The sequence below is a fragment of the Sardina pilchardus genome, chromosome 15 (genome assembly GCF_963854185.1).
Source record: "Sardina pilchardus chromosome 15, fSarPil1.1, whole genome shotgun sequence".
Taxonomy (NCBI): domain Eukaryota; kingdom Metazoa; phylum Chordata; class Actinopteri; order Clupeiformes; family Clupeidae; genus Sardina; species Sardina pilchardus.
The window spans coordinates 19,722,738-19,739,717 of record NC_085008.1 but is presented as its reverse complement, the minus strand read 5'-3'; the positions used below and the strand labels follow the sequence as shown (position 1 = coordinate 19,739,717).

The following is a 16,980-nucleotide window of genomic DNA, read 5'->3' as shown; positions in this document are numbered from 1 at the left end:
AATGTAAATTCACTCTCTAGGACAGTGGTGGCAAGCTGGATCACTGCTGGGGGCATCTGTGCCCACTGGGGGGTGAGAGGTGAAAGGTCACCCATTGTGTCCTCACTGCCTTGTGTTCCTGACACAAACACACAAGAAGAGGACAGGAAAGGGAAACCATAAATGACCAGGGCTGTTTACAGAAGGGCTTGTTGTCATGGCGAGATCTTTTTTCGAGAAGTTAATGATTAACGGGTTCCGCGAGGGACGGAGAAGGAGCGAGGGTGTCCTCTCCTCTCAGCTGCAGTCCAGAGAGGAGAGGAAGAGCTTCCTCAGAGAAGAAGGACATGCGTGTGTGTCTGTGTGTGATTGAGTGTGTGTGTGTGTGTGTTTATATGTGTGTGTGTGTGTGAGAGAGAGAGAGAGAGAGTGAGAGAGTAAGTGTGTGTGTGTGTGTGTGTGTGTGTGGGTGTATTTTGGCATCTGTGGGTGCACTAAATAACTCAGAGATGTGTTCATGTGTGTGCCTTCCATTGCAAACTTTCTGCTGATGCTCGCTGCCATTTGTGCAAATGGGAAGCTCCCTCAACATAGTTTCAAATAAGTGATGTTTTGCCAGCCTCTGCAGAATACTCTGCTCGTACGGACTTCTAGGCAAAGTCAATTAAGGTAAAATGCTTGAGTCAAAGTGATGATATCTCGGCTTACCATGGAAGCATTGGACTCAAACTTAAGATGTGTACATTTACATTTTGTCCACCCATGCTTCTGAAAGTAGGCGTGTTATGATGATGTAGTCAAGATGACTGTAAAGTAACCCTTAACATAAAAGAGGCATAATAAATGAATGCATACGTAAATACAGGGCAGGCCTGCAATATTTGTGATTATGTGCATTGAAAGTTTGTTTCTTGCATCGTTCAGCTGACCGCGGCAAAACGTGAATCTGACTTGTTGTTACACTTTAATATTGTCTCTGGCATCGGCTATTTTGGCAGTGTTATTCTTGTCTTTTCCTCTTCCTGTCTAGTGACATGAGTAATGTCATGCCAGTTGCTACAATGAATCCTACTGAACTTTCCCACTTTCAAGTGAAGAAAATCTCTATTGAAAACCTTAACTTATAAAAACATATCTCAGTTCTCTGGAAACGTGTTTCATCTTCTCCTGTATGACTCATATCAGAAGCATGATAGATGTTGTGGATTTGAGGTATTTAATTGACCACTAGATGGGGATATTACACTTATTCATAAAAGAGACGCCTGAAACTCTTGGTAGGCCACATGGGATGTAAACGCACATGAACTGGTGAAATGGGAAAAGAGGACTGTGAATCTAGAGTTTTAGCACGATTTTGAAAACAAGTTGACACAGTTGACAAACGAAACATGCATCATCGCTTAATCCATACAAATGCACCTGTTAGGCCGCATAGCTTCTGGGTTTCTCGATTTTTCACCATTCACAATGGCATCGCCAGTTAAACCCATGGCGTCCATATTCATCACCCCTTTCAAGGGCCTCTGGTCATTAGTTCTGCTCGGCCGGTTGAGGACATCCTATCCAGGCCTGATTCCCTGATAGCGGTGCACTGTGGAGCGGATCCGTTTCTGAGTCAGCTTTGGGAAGCGTGACCCTCATAAAGCTATAAATTCAGTTGTAATTACCTCCCATCACCGACAGGATTTAGTCAAACTACTCTTATCTAAAATAAATATTTACTGCCATGGGTTACGGTCCGGCCCCACACAAAAGACCGACTGTCTCGCCAGTGTGTTTGCACCTTCACACGGAATAGCTTTAGGTCAAACAGACAACAGTGTTTATGGGGATGCCTTGGAGAACACATACAAAAAAACCGCAAATACAGCTTAAGCTAACACACTCACACTATATTCTTTTCGCCTATCAAGAATGAGAAGGGTGCTCAATCAAATGCGCAAGACATGCTAAAAGGGAACTGCTTTAGCTCTGGCAGACTACTATGATAAGACTTGCCCACACACACGGTATCCCCTCGGGCGTTGCGTGACTTGAAGAAAGGGTGCTGCTGAAGTGTAATCCTAACGCTGTAAACAAGTCTCTTTGCGGAGAAACTTCGAGGGAATCCCCTCCCTGAAAACAACCTGACAGGCATAGACAAAGCATTTCAAGCCAACATTTTCAGCTGTTTTTCTGGTAACGTCCAATACTGCTGTATCTGGGCGTAGACACGGCCTACTAAACGTAACGAACTGAAGCACATATAATTAAATTGATTGGGCATGGATTCAAATTGTCGTTAAATGACAGACAGGTCAACCAACGTGGCCCATCAGATTTAGTGCTGTTGCAAATGATAGATGCTCACCTTCCACTAACAATGACATCAACATTTTCATAACTTGTTTTTCATTCATAAAGTGATACCATCAGAGAGCTTGCAGGTCTATCTGTGATAGGCCAGATGCAGGTTGTGGAGGGAGTCTGGTTGGGTTTTATGTTTGTTGGGGCCGTGTTGTCCAGGAGGAGTGGGCTGGCTTTTGGGAGTCACTCTTGAGAGCGGGGAGAGACTGAGTTCGCACCAGTTCGCCTCTCAGTTTAGACGGAGTCTCTGAAGCGTCCGCACGGCAGGGGAGGTACACTGCCAAAACTCAGGATACCTTCAGACTTTTGGGACAAGCTAAATCCGCTAGATGTGAGTGCACGCACCAAGAGCTGTAATCCCATTGCTACCGCACCAGAACTGAGGATTCTACCGGGATCAGAAAAAGGACAACTTTATTGCGCGTTTGAATATTGTCAACTCGCATCCCCACACATTTACTTTTCTTTACTTTGTTGCGCGCAAATTGAACTGAAATATATATAATCTTGGCTCGGACGAATGTTCAAAATGTCTCCCACATCACTGAGCAGGTCAATAAGGTAAGACAATTTATAAGAATATTGGAAAACACTGTTAATGGGTTATTTGACGGGTATATTTGAATGTAATGACAAACTGGAATTCAGTTGCAATATGAGGAAATTAAAAAAAAGAAGCTCGCGTGTCTGCATCTGCCTTTTCATAATTAGTGGTTGAATGATTCGTAAAACGTTTGCGAAGACTTTGGCAGTTAAGAGATGAGGAGAGAAGAAGACAAGAAACAGAGGGACTCTCCGAATAAAGAACGGCTGCCTTTGAAAGGGCTGCCAGTGAGCGAGGGAAGGGGTTTTGCGGTTTACAACTCCGGGAAGTTAAGGGTTTCAAACACATTTCAAATCAAGCCCGAGCTCGCACACTCCTTTAATTTGGTTCCTCCGACTGGCTGTACGTCAGGAGGGAGCATGACTGAATGTCGCGCGGAAGACGTGAACTTTTTGAAGGAGTTAGAAACGACACGCGGAAGGCAGTGTCCACGGGTTCGGGGGCCGAGACGCTCCGCTTTGTGCTCGTGATGGGGTTCCCATGCTCTCAGAGGTGACCGAGCGCCGTCCTAAGCCGCCACACGCAATTCATCAGTATGCGTCCTCGCCCCCTTCTATAGTGTGTTAGGCATACATTCACCCAGCCTGTCGGTTTTATAGTGTTGTAGACACTGACCCTTCGCCGAAAATATGCAGGAGGAGTTTTCGTTTTTATCATTTTCTAGTTGTAATTAAGGTCCATTTTTTCCCCCGTCTGCCCGACTGAAAAATTCACGCACCTGCAAGAGCCTGACAGCAGCATTTGGTCCTGATTTTTGCAATCAGTGAAAACCACACAAAAATTCCACTTTAAAAGATAATTATGTGATTTTCTTACATTCTACATATCATTCTACATTTATCTGTGGAACTGTGTATCATTGTAGATTGGATGTAAACTAGTGAACTAGATTTTGGGGGAAAAGTGAAATAGGAATTTTGACAGTTCATGTTTCCTTTAGTTGTCAGAGGATTTTCGACTGTTTCTGTGTGATGAGGTGTTGGTTCAATATTTACTGTCATATAGACTTTCTGTGTCTTGTGTTTTTTCTTTGTTTTGTGAAGAAAAAAATAATGTCCATTTTCTTGTCCATCTTGGTCTTGGGAATATAATGGGGATTTGAATAACTGTATTTAAAAGTGAAGCAAAGCCACTCTGCTTCCCGTATACTTTCTCAGGAGAATGAATCATGAACAAAAAAGTCTTAAAATGGGAAGGTCTGTGTTGCATACCGTAACTAAACCTCAATTTGCATATGAAAACACAGGGCTGAAAGAATTCCGCCAGTGTTGCTATAGCCATTTATGCATCCGGCTCTCTGACAGGCAGCGAAGGATATACAGTCTCTGCTGCGATCGCCTTTGTGCAGACAGCTGGGGCTGGATGTCACGTCCTGTAGGTGGGAGATTAGGGATTTCCTAGCCTGGGATTAATCCTTTCTTAATTCATACGTTTTTCCCCTCATTTCCATACCTGTTCAGCAAACATTCTTGGACACTTGCTTGGGAAACGGCCACAATTGTGTGCACCCTCATGCAAACCTAACAAGTGCTGTTTCCCCCCCAGATACTCCTTCTTTTGCCTCCTCTTTTTGTTGTTGAAAAGGGAGTCTTTCGCTGATGTCAGGGAATGGGGACGTGATTGACTGATTTCCCACGATGCTCCTTTCGGTGCCCTCGTCCTTGATATGCTGATAGGTGGCGGGGTGGGACGCGACATTCCCATGGGGGGGCTCCCCCCTCCCACACCCACACCCCTAACTCTCACCCCCCCCCCCCCCCTTCTCCGTTGGGTAATCTGTGTGATCTTCCCCTCCCGTCACAATGACAGCAAGAAAGTTCACATCAGTCAGAGGTGGGCCCTTCATTTGAATGGCTCATTTGTAGAGGAGTAATAGAGGGTGCCCTCTGACCTGGCCCCCGCTCCGCTAAGGAGCATTCCAGGATGCCACACTTACTGCTGGGGCCCTGGAGATAGATGGGAAGGCAGTGTGACTCAGAAGCGGAGCACAGAGTGGGCTCTCTCCTCTCCTCTCCCCGCACCAAAGAAGAGAACAGGGATTATATGATGTTCCTCCGGGCTTTTTTTCCTCCAGGACACGTCAAGTCGCTCTGCGGTAGAATGAGGTAGTCTCGGTTGGCTGAGTGACATTAGAATCAGTGATGCTGGCCAGGTGTTTTTTAGAGAGCAGGCCTCATTTTCAGGCCACTCTCTCAGCCTACATTTTCTCTTTCATATACTGGATTTCAAAGGAAAAAAATTGGACTCAGAAAATTAGCCCTTTTCTATTAACAAATACTGGGCAACCATTCTGACTGGATGCGAAAATATTTTTTTGGTCTAGGTCTTGTTCTTGGAATTGTGCCGTAATCACGCTCCTTACCAATTCATCAACATTCCTAAAGTTTGGCTTTCCTGGAACGCTGGTGCAAATTCGGGTTTGGCCGCCCTGCACATCTGTTCCAGTTTGGTGCAGGTCTAGTGTGTTTTGGGGAAAGGAACTGCGGTGTAGTCTCTGTTCTCTCTCTTTCCCCCCCCTCTCTTTCTCCCTCTTTCTCTCTCTCTCTCCATGTTCTCTCTCTGTTCTCTCTCTTTCCCTCCCTCCCTCCCTCTCCATGTCTTTACCTTCCCGACCCTCATTTTGGCTCTGTCACGGAAACGGAGCCTTGCTTTATGCAAGTCCGTCAGGCTCTTGTAAATCTCTCGTCTTGAGTGTGGCGCAAGGAAACGCACAGACGCCAGGTTTACAGGAGCGCTACCAAGAGTCTGCCTGGGTGGAATCCGAAATGTCTCTTTATTTGTGTTGAAATTAAAGTGTCTCTCCTCCTCCTCCGCCCCCTCCACCACCACCTCCTCCTCCTCCTCCTACTCCTCTTCATCTAATGGTCTCCATGTGGGTTCAGCAGGCAGGAGATGTAGCTGTGTTGGCTGGGCAGTGGAGGGAGACAGCAATATGACCATACAAATAAATATCCACTGAAAGGGAGCTATTGAGGTTAGTAACCTCGCTGTGACTCATTGACTCACACACACGGGCCCTGTATCAGATTTGGTGGTGGTGTGTGTGTGTGTGTGTGTATATTGTGCTGCTGTGCTTTGTAATGGACAGGGTATTCCAGTGAGCGCACATACCATGGCGATGAACCACTGTAGCATTAATGAGACTCAGAGAGACAGAGAGAGACAGAGAGAGAGAGAGAGAGAGAGAGAGAGAGAGAGAGAGAGGGAGGGAGAGGAGAAGGGAGGGGGGATTTCACTCAGTGGCTCTGCTGTGCTTGCTGTCAATCACGTATCCCCTTTGGACGGTGTGATACACGTGCTCAACAGCAACAATTTCCTCTTCGCACCGAGAGCCAGATTGATTTACTTTTCATCCCTTTTTTCGCGATGAAGAACAATCTCACACCAGCTCATTTACACCTCACATCTGATGGGATTAATCAAGGTGAGAGACGTGCTAACAGAGCGAGTGCTGTACGCCACCCACCATGATCTTATCACATTAACGAATACGCAATTGTTTTCAGCAGTCACGAGTGAGTGATAGCACATCGACTGTGTGAAATATGCCCTCAGTGGTGTCACTGTTTATTTTCACATGGTTAGCAACATTGGGGGAAATTTTATCCGGCTGTTGTGAGGAACACACCGCAGTGTGGAAAGCCATTATGGAGGAATTTACACAGTTTGCACACTGTACGCACTGTTGTGCTTTTCAATTCTTGTATTCCACTGAGGATTGTAGTATGGCGTACTGTGATTATGCCCATGTCAACAGTTCAGAGGTTTAATAGTTCTCGCTTTTGCGTTTTTGTTTTGTTTCTGAATGACCACAAAGATCACAGGGCACCTGTAAAGACTGTTAAATGAGCCACGGTCACAGCAATGATTTGAGAAATTGTCCAAATTTCACCAAATGTAATTGTGCGGCCATGAGTAGGGTTGTTGCTGTTGGGATCAATGGCCCTGTACTGTAAGTGATTAACAGTCAAAGAGAGCCATTCAGCAGATTATTTCCCATTATGCTTGGAGAGTTTAAGCTGTTCAACATTATCCACTCGACCCCCAGAAGCCCTGTTCTTTTAGCTGCCAGAACCTCCTATTTATCATGCGTCTGATATATTCTTTTTTTTTATTTCATTCTTTACGGCCCACAAGTGCTTCAAGTTTTGAACAAAGTTCCTGTCGGAATGAAATTGAAAAATAAATGAATATATAAATAAATAAAAACCAGCAGCAAAACAAAGTTGACACGATTGTGGCTGACTCTGCCTTCAAATTATCCTCCCCGAAATTACGATCAGACATTCTCCATTGCTCTAATTAAACATTAGGGCTTATTTGTTCCAGATGCAGTTTTTTTGAAGTTTTATTTTTGTATGGGAGTTCTCTTTGGCCTGGGAATTACCCAAGCCCATGCAGAGGAACCATGCAGAACTTTAAAGAACTGTACAAGCCCACATTGTGGAGAGGCCACGGAGAATCCAAACTGATGAGGGAGATGAACCGGATCACCCAATTGAGTCTGACTTAAAGAAAAGAGTAGAGAGGATACCACAGCCAAACAAATGATCCCACATAGATGCAAGTTATATAGATGCTAATAATGAATGACCTTAAGGAACACAGAGCCATGTACATCCTGCTGTGTTGAACACTGGACCAGTATGTGGATGCAGCATGCTGTTACTCAAATGATATCAGCTAAACTAATCCTTTTGGCTGTCAACTCCTAAATTAGCGACGCCACTGGAACACTCCATTGACTTCTGAGCCAAGCTGAACTGTTTGACTTGTGTGGCTGCTGGCTGCCTATTGGAGGCTTGCGCCTCTCCTTAAGGACAGATAGTAAATGAGCACGGCGCTCTCGATCTGCACCTCGGCGCTGTCCCCGGGTAAAAATAGACACGTCTTTGTTCCTCCCCGACACGCTTCTGAAGTGAAACGACGAGACAAGAGGAGATAAGGATCTGTTCTCTGGGAGTCAAACCTCAAAGTGACACTTGTAAGGCCGCCCTGCAATCCTACAGCCACCCCACCCAACCCAACACCCCCCTCGCACCATGCATGGAAACCTGGTGTGGATACTGCCGAGGCTCCTGATAGGCTGTTGTAGGCCTCGGTGCGCGCCATGAGTGATAAAGAAGGGGTAACAGAGAGCAATAAAAGTCATGCTTTACAGCAAGGGAAGTGTGTCCAGCGTCTGATGTCTGTGCCGATACCCGACATGCTTGTCTCGGGATGATTTAGAAGGTGTCCCAGTGTGAGAAAAGCTAAAACAGAGCCACGGGAAGTAGACGAGAAAGTGAGAGAATAACACAAGACAGTGAAGAGAGAGAGAGAGAGAGAGAGAGAGAGAGAGAGAGAGGGAGGGAAGAGAGAAGAAGGGAGAGAGGAGGGGTCATTAAAAGGACAACCTCTCACTTGCAGTAAATGGCAGTAAAGTATCTGGCTAATCTGCCATCATTAGCCTGATTAAATCAGTGGGGATTTGGCTTTCCCATCAACTGCAATCAATGTGGCCAAATCAATAGACAGAGGATATCTTCTTAGCGCTCCTTTTGCCAGAGGAAGAGAGCAGGAGCGAAAACAGAGAGGGAAGACAGAGAGAGAGAGAGAGAGAGAGAGAGAGGGAGAAAGAGGGAGAGAAAGCCTGCTCAGCCATTCCCCACGCCATCATGCATTTGACCCAGAGTACATGGCTCTGAAGACGGATAGCTAATGGCCATGCTAACAGTGCAGTGGGATGAGTATGGATCTGTGCTGTCCAACTTTGTGAACTTCCTTCACTAACTGCAATCAGCTCCACACACACACACACACACACACACACACACACTCCCAAGCCACTATACACACGCTGCACATGGCTTACACAGATGCTGCAGTGTAACCGCGGGCCCTTTTCAATCGCTCGAAGTGGAGATGTCTTCGAGGCTCGGAGCTGGGTCTCGACCCGCACATGCGAGATGAGTTTTAGCGTCGTGTCCCGAGGTGTTGAGGCCCCCGAAGGCGACGCGCAGCTGCGTTAGCTCTTCCGTCTCAGGCGGAGCAGCAGTGCTCCCTGGTCATGTTGGTATGTGGTGCTTCCTCACTCGCGTTAGTGTGGACTTAGGCAACCCTTATTATGTACCGTGGCAGCGAGCCATTCGTATAGCTCGGCCTGCATAATTGCAAGGTGTTCGTTTATGAGGGAGGCCACTGGAATGCGCTACTGCATGCATTCGAAAGGGCAGTGGAAAGCACAGCCCTGAGAACACTCTTGAGTAATCTGATAATCATACCAGTCAGATGTTTGTAGTACATGGATGCACCGTGCTTTTTCCTCATGTGGTCGGATTGTCGGGAATTGTAATGGAATGGTTGTCTTTTTCTCCCCCCCCCCCATCTCTCCTGCAGATTGAGAATGTGCTCCGGTCCGGTCAGCCTGCTCCTGACGCTGGTGCTGGTGCTGGGGACGGTGGCCCAGAAGCTGCCCACTCGTGATGAGGGCCTCTTCCAGATGCAGATCCGTGACAAGGCCGTGTTCCACGACTCGTCCGTCATGCCCGACGGAGCGGAGATCAGCGGCTACCTCTTCAGAGATACGCCCAAAAGGTATACCGGCCATCTGTCTGCGGTCAGCCACGGCTAACTGTGAGGGAGTGGAAACCCTCCATTATGAAAGCCTAGCTGAAATATTAGCGGTCACCCTAGACAGGGGGCAATGCCTCAACTCATCTCGGCCTGGGTTTCATGTATTACCACCAGCAGGATGGAGGAAAGTGTGTGTGTGTGTGTGTGTGTGTGTGTGTGTGTGTGTGTGTGTGTGTGTGTGTGTGTGTGTGTGTGTGTGTGTGTGTGTGTGTGTGTCTGTGTGTGTCTGTGTGTGTTTCTGTTTCTTCTGGTCACGTATGGGGAACAGGGGGATGTGGAAAGCATTAGTGAACATACGTCTGACGAGGCCTGGGTATGCATTATGGATGAGAGGCTCGCAAAACTGATGTTCAAGTGATTGAGAGAAGGTCAGTGTCGATCGAGGAGCACTCTGCAAGTGCAGGGACAGAAAGAATGGTGGTCACGCATGTGTGTATGTGTGTGTGTGTGTGTGTGTGTGTGTGTGTGTGTGTGTGTGCCTTAGTCCATATCCCCCCTCAGAGAGTTAGGGTATTCATCTGCTCCAGAACAGGATCGGTGAGGGATGGGGGAAGGGAGTCTGAGCAGATTTAATTAGATTCAACATGTTACCAGTGAATGGTCATGAGAAGACCCTTCCTTTCTCCTCCCTGGAGGGCCCTAGGGTTATGGAAGATGGAGTCGGGGGCTGCTAGAGTTACTAGATTTCTTCAGACAGAATGTAGACTTCAGCAGAGGTTAAGATGACCAATGAGGTTGTTATAAGCCATGGACATTGTTTATAGCACTTGTTTGCCAATAGGAATGATTGTTTTATTAATTTGGCAGAGTAAATAATCTATTCGAGCATTGTACTCAGTCTTAAGCCTCATTATTCCACTGCTTGGTTGAGTATCCCATTGTGCTGTGTTATTTAGAATGTGTATTAATCGTATGTTATTTGCACGTCTATGAAGTAGCTCCAATTTGCCGGTCATATCACACTTTAATGAACTGTCACATTGCATCCCAGCTCTAAAACATAGACAAGAGCGTAGCGTTCTATTGTCTTTGATAGCCACTATCCATTTAGAACTAGTAACGGCAGTTTGTCCCGCAAGTTTATAAATTAGTTGATATGTGGTGGAAAGAAGTAGTTCGACAAACAAGACAGTTTTAGTGATGAAAATGTTTACATTATAACCGGAAATGAACACAAAGCCAGTTGCAACAGTGCAATAAGCAGGATAATGGACGACAAGGCATTCAAAATAAATAAATAAACAGAAATAAATGCACTTAGGCCTACGCTGTGCGTTGGGGCCATTTTACCATCTCGACTGTGCATTTATTTTTGAGAACCGAAATGGCATGTTGTCCATTATACATCTTACGTAATTGTTACAGTAAAAGAATAAAAGGCCCTGCAGTCTTAATATGGCAGAACTGTGGCAAGGAATTAAAAGTTGAGGAATTGTGGTGAAGAGGTTGCAGCAGGCATGGTAAATGATTAATATACCATGACAATAACATATTTTTCACGGCCTTTTAAGATGTCAAACTCAACTGTCTGCGGCTCTGTGTCTGGTCTCGGCAGGTACTACTTTGTGGTGGAGGAGGACAACACGCCTCTATCTGTGACGGTCACGCCCTGCGACGCGCCCCTGGAGTGGAAGCTCACCCTTCAGGAGCTACCAGAGGAGGCCAGCGGAGAAGGATCAGGTAAAGGTCAGCGTCACATGTACTCCCACGACTTATACAACCCACTCTCAAGACTGGCCTGCTGTTACTGTAATAGACAGCACGTGTTTACGCTGTAATTAGTGATATATTTCATAGCATAGACTTGACAACTGCTTATGTGAGAGGAAGGTATATGAGACTTAGCACCTCAACTAACACTGGTCAGATATTGAGGAGGGTGCATTCACGGGTGTAGATGTAGAGTTGGAGAGCCGGATAAATGGAGCATTGCAAGGCATCTCGTTAAATGGACTCGGCTATGAAGGAGCGCGGTGTTGCCTTTGATGTGGTGGTTCCATGTCGCGAGAAGGTGGCTGTTTTTAGACCGGCCATTAATGAGCTCCCAGAGAGACTGACCACACCTGACGTCTGCCTGAGCCGCACCTGACGCGCGCGTGTGTGTGTGTGTGTGTGTGTGTGTGTGTGTGTGTGTGTGTGTGTGTGTGTGTGTGGGTGGTTGGGTGGACGGGTGAATGAGTGTGTATGAGAGAAGGCTGTGTGGAACTGAGAAAGAGCAGCCCTGGTCCCAGAGACTGAATGAAGGCAGGAGAGAGGGTGAATAGAGCCTGTTAGAATTCCTCTCCTCATCCCAATCATCTCTGTGCATAATTCAAGAAAAAAGGTCATGACCCTGCCCTCCCTCTTTTTCTAGCCCCCTCTTCTCGCCATCAAAGGCTTTTCTTTCGTTCCTGCTCTCTCTGCCTTTCCTTGTTCACGGTCCCTCTTGTTCTCACTCCCTCATGATCCTATTCCCCCTTTCTTTTCTCCCTTTTCCTTTTCTCCTCTCTCTCTCTCTGTCTCTCTCCGTCTGTCTCTCTTTCTCTCCATCTGGACACGATCTGAAAACACAAGAAATCAATGAGTCCCAGTCCCATTAGACTTAAGAACAGAGTAGTGGTTTTATTTTGAGTGTGTGTGTGTCTATGTCTGTGTCTGTGTGTGTGTGTGTGTGTGTGTGTGTGTGTGTGTGTGTGTGTGTGTGTGTGTGTGTTCTGTGTCAGGATGCCTGCATAACAGTTTGTCGTCATGTTTTTCAGTTTGTCCCTGTGTGTTGTGCGATTGTGTGAACACGCTGAGATTCATTTGATGTAACGTGCTGCACATACGTGTAATTATGCACTGGAGAGCATTTAGCAAACGTTTTTTGCGAGTTGGGAAAATATCTGGGTCCCTCGCTGCTGTGGCTGTCTTGGGAAGGAAATTAATGATTTCCAGACACGGGAATCCCAACACTACTCGATCTGTGCGCCTGTACTTTTAGCTCAACTGATGGAACACAGACTACTAATCATTCAGTTTGAACACTGATTTGATGTGTGTGTGAGTGTGAGTGTGTGTGTGTGTGTGTGCGAGCTCGGTCTCTGCTTGCCTTTCGTTACGTACTGTGCAATTGGCCTCCTCCCTTTTGGAGCGTGGAGGGGTTTGATAATATCACAACTTGGCTCAGAATGCCTCAGACTGAAAGAGATATATTGATAAGTACTCAGGCCTCGCAGCGCATTCCTGAAAGAAGGAACTTGGCATTTGGTCCGTGTCAGTTTTTGTTGCTCTCCGACAAGCGGAGAAATGTTGCTCTTGTTTTTTTCCCCCTCCGGTGTCTGATCGAAAGTGAAGCATAAACGCTCTGGGAGTGTAAATATATGCATACATAATCCGTCTGTCTTTTTCCGTGTTTGCCAAACGGCTCTCCGCGGGGATCTGATCCTTTGAGCGCGACTCGTGTTAATTTAGCGCACCGTGGCGCGCACTCCCCGGTCGACAAACATAATATTATGATTCCGCCGCTCGGCTGAAATAAACCCCCGGCGGCCGCTGGCTCCCCCGATATGGTGCGGCTACAAGGCGCCTCTTTGTAGCGCGGCTTCCCAGGACAGGACGAAGGGCGAAAGTGAATGCGGGCCCCTGTGATCCGAGGGGATGTTTGGAGAGAAAACACGCCGGCTTCGCTCTCGCGAGGGGCTAATCGTCCGCAAGGGTCCGCGGAGCCACGGCATGACCTCACCAGCGTCAACATGCTAAACGCCTCATTTTCAGCATCCGTGGAAATTATTTTGCACCAGGGCCCAAAAAAACCAGACGGGGCAAACAAAAAGTAGTAATAACAAGGCTCAGCTCTAGTGAGGAGGCTAAGAGGAAAATCCTGTGTGTATTTTTTTTTATTAGCAATTACAAGAGGGGAGCGGTGCTGTATATGTTTCACTCACAAAACTACTCTCTTCTTTCGCTTTTCAGGTGAGCCTGAGCCTTTGGATCAACAGAAGCAGCAGGTCACCGCCAACGAAGGCACGGAGCTCTTCACCTACAAAGGCAACGACGTGGAGTCCTTCATCTCCACCAGCTCGCCGTCCGGCCTCTACCAGCTGGAGATCCTCTCCACGGAGAAGGACAGCAACTTCAAGGTGTACGCCACCACCACCCCGGAGTCGGACCAGCCCTACCCCGAGCTGCCGTACGACCCGCGCGTGGACGTGACGGCGCTGGGCCGCACCACCGTCACGCTGGCCTGGAAGCCCACGCCGACCGGCGTGCTGATGGGCCAGCCGGTGCAGTACTGCGTGGTCATCAACAAGGAGCACAACTTCAAGAGCCTGTGCGCCGCCGAGGCCAAGATGAGCGCCGACGACGCCTTCATGGCCGTGCCCAAGCCCGGCCGCGACTTCAGCCCGTTCGACTTCGCCCACTTCGGCTTCGTGCCGTCCGAGAACGACTTCGGCAAGGACCGCTCGCTGGCCACCAACCGGGCGCTCAGCGGCAAGCTCTCGCGCTCCTACAGCCCCAAGCCCAAGACGTCGGACATCCTCAAGCTGTGCATCGGCAACAAGAACATCTTCACCGTGTCCGACCTGAAGCCGGACACGCAGTACTACTTCGACGTCTTCGCCGTCAACAGCGCCACCAACACCAGCACGGCCTACGTGGGCACGTTCGCCCGCACCAAGGAGGAGGCCCGCCAGAAGACGGTGGAGCTCAAGGACGGCAAGATGGCCGACGTCTTCGTCAAGCGCAAGGGCACCAAGTTCCTGCGCTTCGCGCCCGTCTCCTCGCACCAGCGCGTCACCCTCTTCATCCACGCCTGCCTGGACGCCGTCCAGGTGCAGGTGCGTCGCGACGGCAAGATGCTCCTCTCGCAGAACGTGGAGGGCGTGCGGCAGTTCCAGCTCCGCGGCAAGGCCAAGGCCAAGTACCTGGTGCGGGTGCGCGGCAGCCGCAAGGGCGCCTCCACGCTCAAGGTGCTGGCCAGCACGCGGCCCAGCAGCAAGCAGCCGTTCCCGTCGCTGCCCGAGGACACGCGCATCAAGGCCTTCGACAAGCTGCGCACCTGCTCGTCCGCCACCGTGGCCTGGCTGGGCACGCAGGAGCGCAACAAGTACTGCGTGTACCGCCGCGAGGTGGCCGAGGGCTACGGCGAGGAGCAGCGCCGGCGCGAGCAGAACCAGTGCGCCGGGCCCGAGACGCGGCGCAAGTCCGAGAAGGTGCTCTGCAAGTACTTCCACAGCGCCAACCTGCAGAAGGCCGTCACCACGGAAACCGTCACCGGCCTGGAGGCCGGCAAGAGCTACCTGCTGGACGTTTACGTGGTGGGCCACAGCGGCCACTCGGTAAAGTACCAGAGCAAACTGGTGAAAACGAGGAAGTACTGCTAGAAAAAGGACTGCACAGAAGAAATATATTATATATATATTAAAAAAAAAAAAGAAGTTTATTTAACTCTAAGTGATATTCTACTAAGGAGTGTATACAGACTGACTACTCACACAGCTGGCGGGCTTTGTGGCCGAGATGGAACTGCTTTTAGCGAGAGATACCGACCTGTATATTTATGTTTACATTGCCAAGTCGAGACGTTTGGCCAGAGCCCGGGGGGGATTCGCACTGGCACGCTGACGCCGGTTGTGGGGTTGGCTGAGTGTCGAGGAGGAGGAGGAGGAGGAGGAGGAAGGAGGATCTCTCATCTCATGTGTGTTGCTGTCGGTTGCTGCATGAATCCTGCGTTTGTCCCTCCCGCCTGTCAGTCCTCTCTGTTGACTCGAGTGTCAAGTTGACCCACAGAGATAGCTGTGTAGGTCCAGCCCTCCCCCTAAACACAGACACACACACACACACACACACACACACACACACACACACACCACCCCATTCTCTCCTCAGCTCTCCCTCTCTCATAGCATTACTCACTACATGTCTAGGAGAGTTTTTTAAATTATTTTATTCTTCCTCCTTCTCTTGTTTGTTCTGTTGTTCTGGTTCATTTTTGTTGCTGTTTTTTTTTATTTTCTATTTTGATTTGCGTTATTTGATGGTAATTATAAACTGATATGAGGACAATGTAAATCTATGACTGGTCGATGTTGAGACATTCCTCTCCCCTCTCCCCCCGTGTTCCGTTGTAGCGCAGCCCGTGTTCCGTGTTGCTCTGGAGCTGCTCTGTAAAAGTGTTCTGTGTTCTACCACTGTGTGTGTTCCATGTACAGCGTTGTTCTGCCAGTATCCATGTACATAAACACTAAATATAGAGACAAGTAATCCCACTGTTGTTTGCCAGTGTTGTGTTTCTCTCTGACAGCATTTATGCGGTCCAATCAATGACATAATACATACAGTATAGACGATCAATACAGTTCAGCAATGTATACTTTCCTGTGCAGGATGGCACGAATGGAAATATGAGTAGGATGACTCATTAGTTCATGTGTTTCCATCCGGAGAGGTGTGTATGACCTTTATGTTCCCATGTAGTCATGAGAGAGCCAGTGACAAGCACAAGAAGCTATGCAGATGTCCTTGGCACTCATTTCCTACCCAGCCGTCAACAAGACCTGGTAGGAGTACACAAACAAAATCATGTGCCAACCATGACGTCCGCTCGGAGATGAGTGCTCAAAGCGAAAAGCTGAAAGTAAACACACGATTCCTTCCTGCATGAGTGCACATGTGTGAATACACACTCGTAACCCCCGCTGCTCCAAATCACACACTGCATAATTAGCAGGAGACACAGGTGACTGGAGAAAGCCCGCCTGTCCTGGCCAAGCCAAACAGCTGCTCTTACACAAAATGTCAGCCGCCTTTTTCCACAGCCTTCCAGAGTCGCGGCCGGCAACGCTCCACTTCACCAGCAACAACGTAACGTCAATCAAGCGATCTCGCCAAGGAAACGAGGAGGGGAGTTCCCCCCCCCACGCCCCCCCCCCCCCCCCACCTGGTTCGCGTTAGGCTGAGGTTGCCCTGGGGCGGACAGGGCTGGAAGCTGAGCCAGTAACTTGGGAGTGCAGTGGACAGGTCCACTGGAGGAGATGGATAGAGATGGTCAGAGGGGACATGGGAAAGGCTAATGAGAACACTACAGCAAGCGAGTAGGGACATGCCAAAGCTTAATGACAGAGTTACAGTCAAAACATTAGTGAGGTCAGGAAGGAAGGGGTGATTTCTCCGAGTGCCAGTCAACCACACCTCCATTAAAGAATCCATACATAAAATGTACACACTCACACCCAGGCGTTCATGCATAGTCATTGCCACAGGTCCATGAACGCTTCACATCTGTGTAAGCAGAAACCTGACATGTCGAGGCTGCACAGAGATGACAGGCCTCAAAATCGGCACACCCACACCCATACAATGAACAACCCCAATAATTCGATGCCAATTAGGCAACTAAAAGCAGTGACAAAATAACGGTTCCGTTATGGACAAGATAAAGGTTCCATAGGGCAAATTTATGATATATTTCT

At 48.4% G+C, this 16,980-nt stretch overlaps 1 protein-coding gene across 2 annotated transcripts; it reads left to right on the top strand.

Annotated features, from left to right (window-relative positions):
- Positions 1-2,503: 2,503 nt before the first annotated feature.
- ndnf (neuron-derived neurotrophic factor) lies at positions 2,504-15,801 on the top strand. Of its 2 annotated transcripts, none has more exons than XM_062557015.1 (4): positions 2,504-2,889; positions 9,311-9,508; positions 11,103-11,227; positions 13,481-15,801. In XM_062557015.1, the coding sequence occupies exons 1-4, from the start codon at positions 2,849-2,851 to the stop codon at positions 14,890-14,892; spliced, it is 1,776 nt and encodes a 591-aa protein (XP_062412999.1). In that variant the 5' UTR covers positions 2,504-2,848; the 3' UTR covers positions 14,893-15,801. The 2 variants fall into 2 exon arrangements, with proteins under 2 accessions (XP_062412999.1, XP_062412998.1); XM_062557014.1 differs by having other exon boundaries at positions 11,103-11,233.
- Positions 15,802-16,980: the final 1,179 nt, after the last annotated feature.

Coding starts and splice junctions, on each gene's coding strand:
- ndnf (XM_062557014.1), top strand. CDS start 2,849: ATGTTCAAAATGTCTCCCACATCACTGAGCAGGTCAATAAG. Junction 2,890..9,310: donor TCACTGAGCAGGTCAATAAG/GTAAGACAATTT, acceptor TCTCTCCTGCAG/ATTGAGAATGTGCTCCGGTC. Junction 9,509..11,102: donor TTCAGAGATACGCCCAAAAG/GTATACCGGCCA, acceptor TGGTCTCGGCAG/GTACTACTTTGTGGTGGAGG.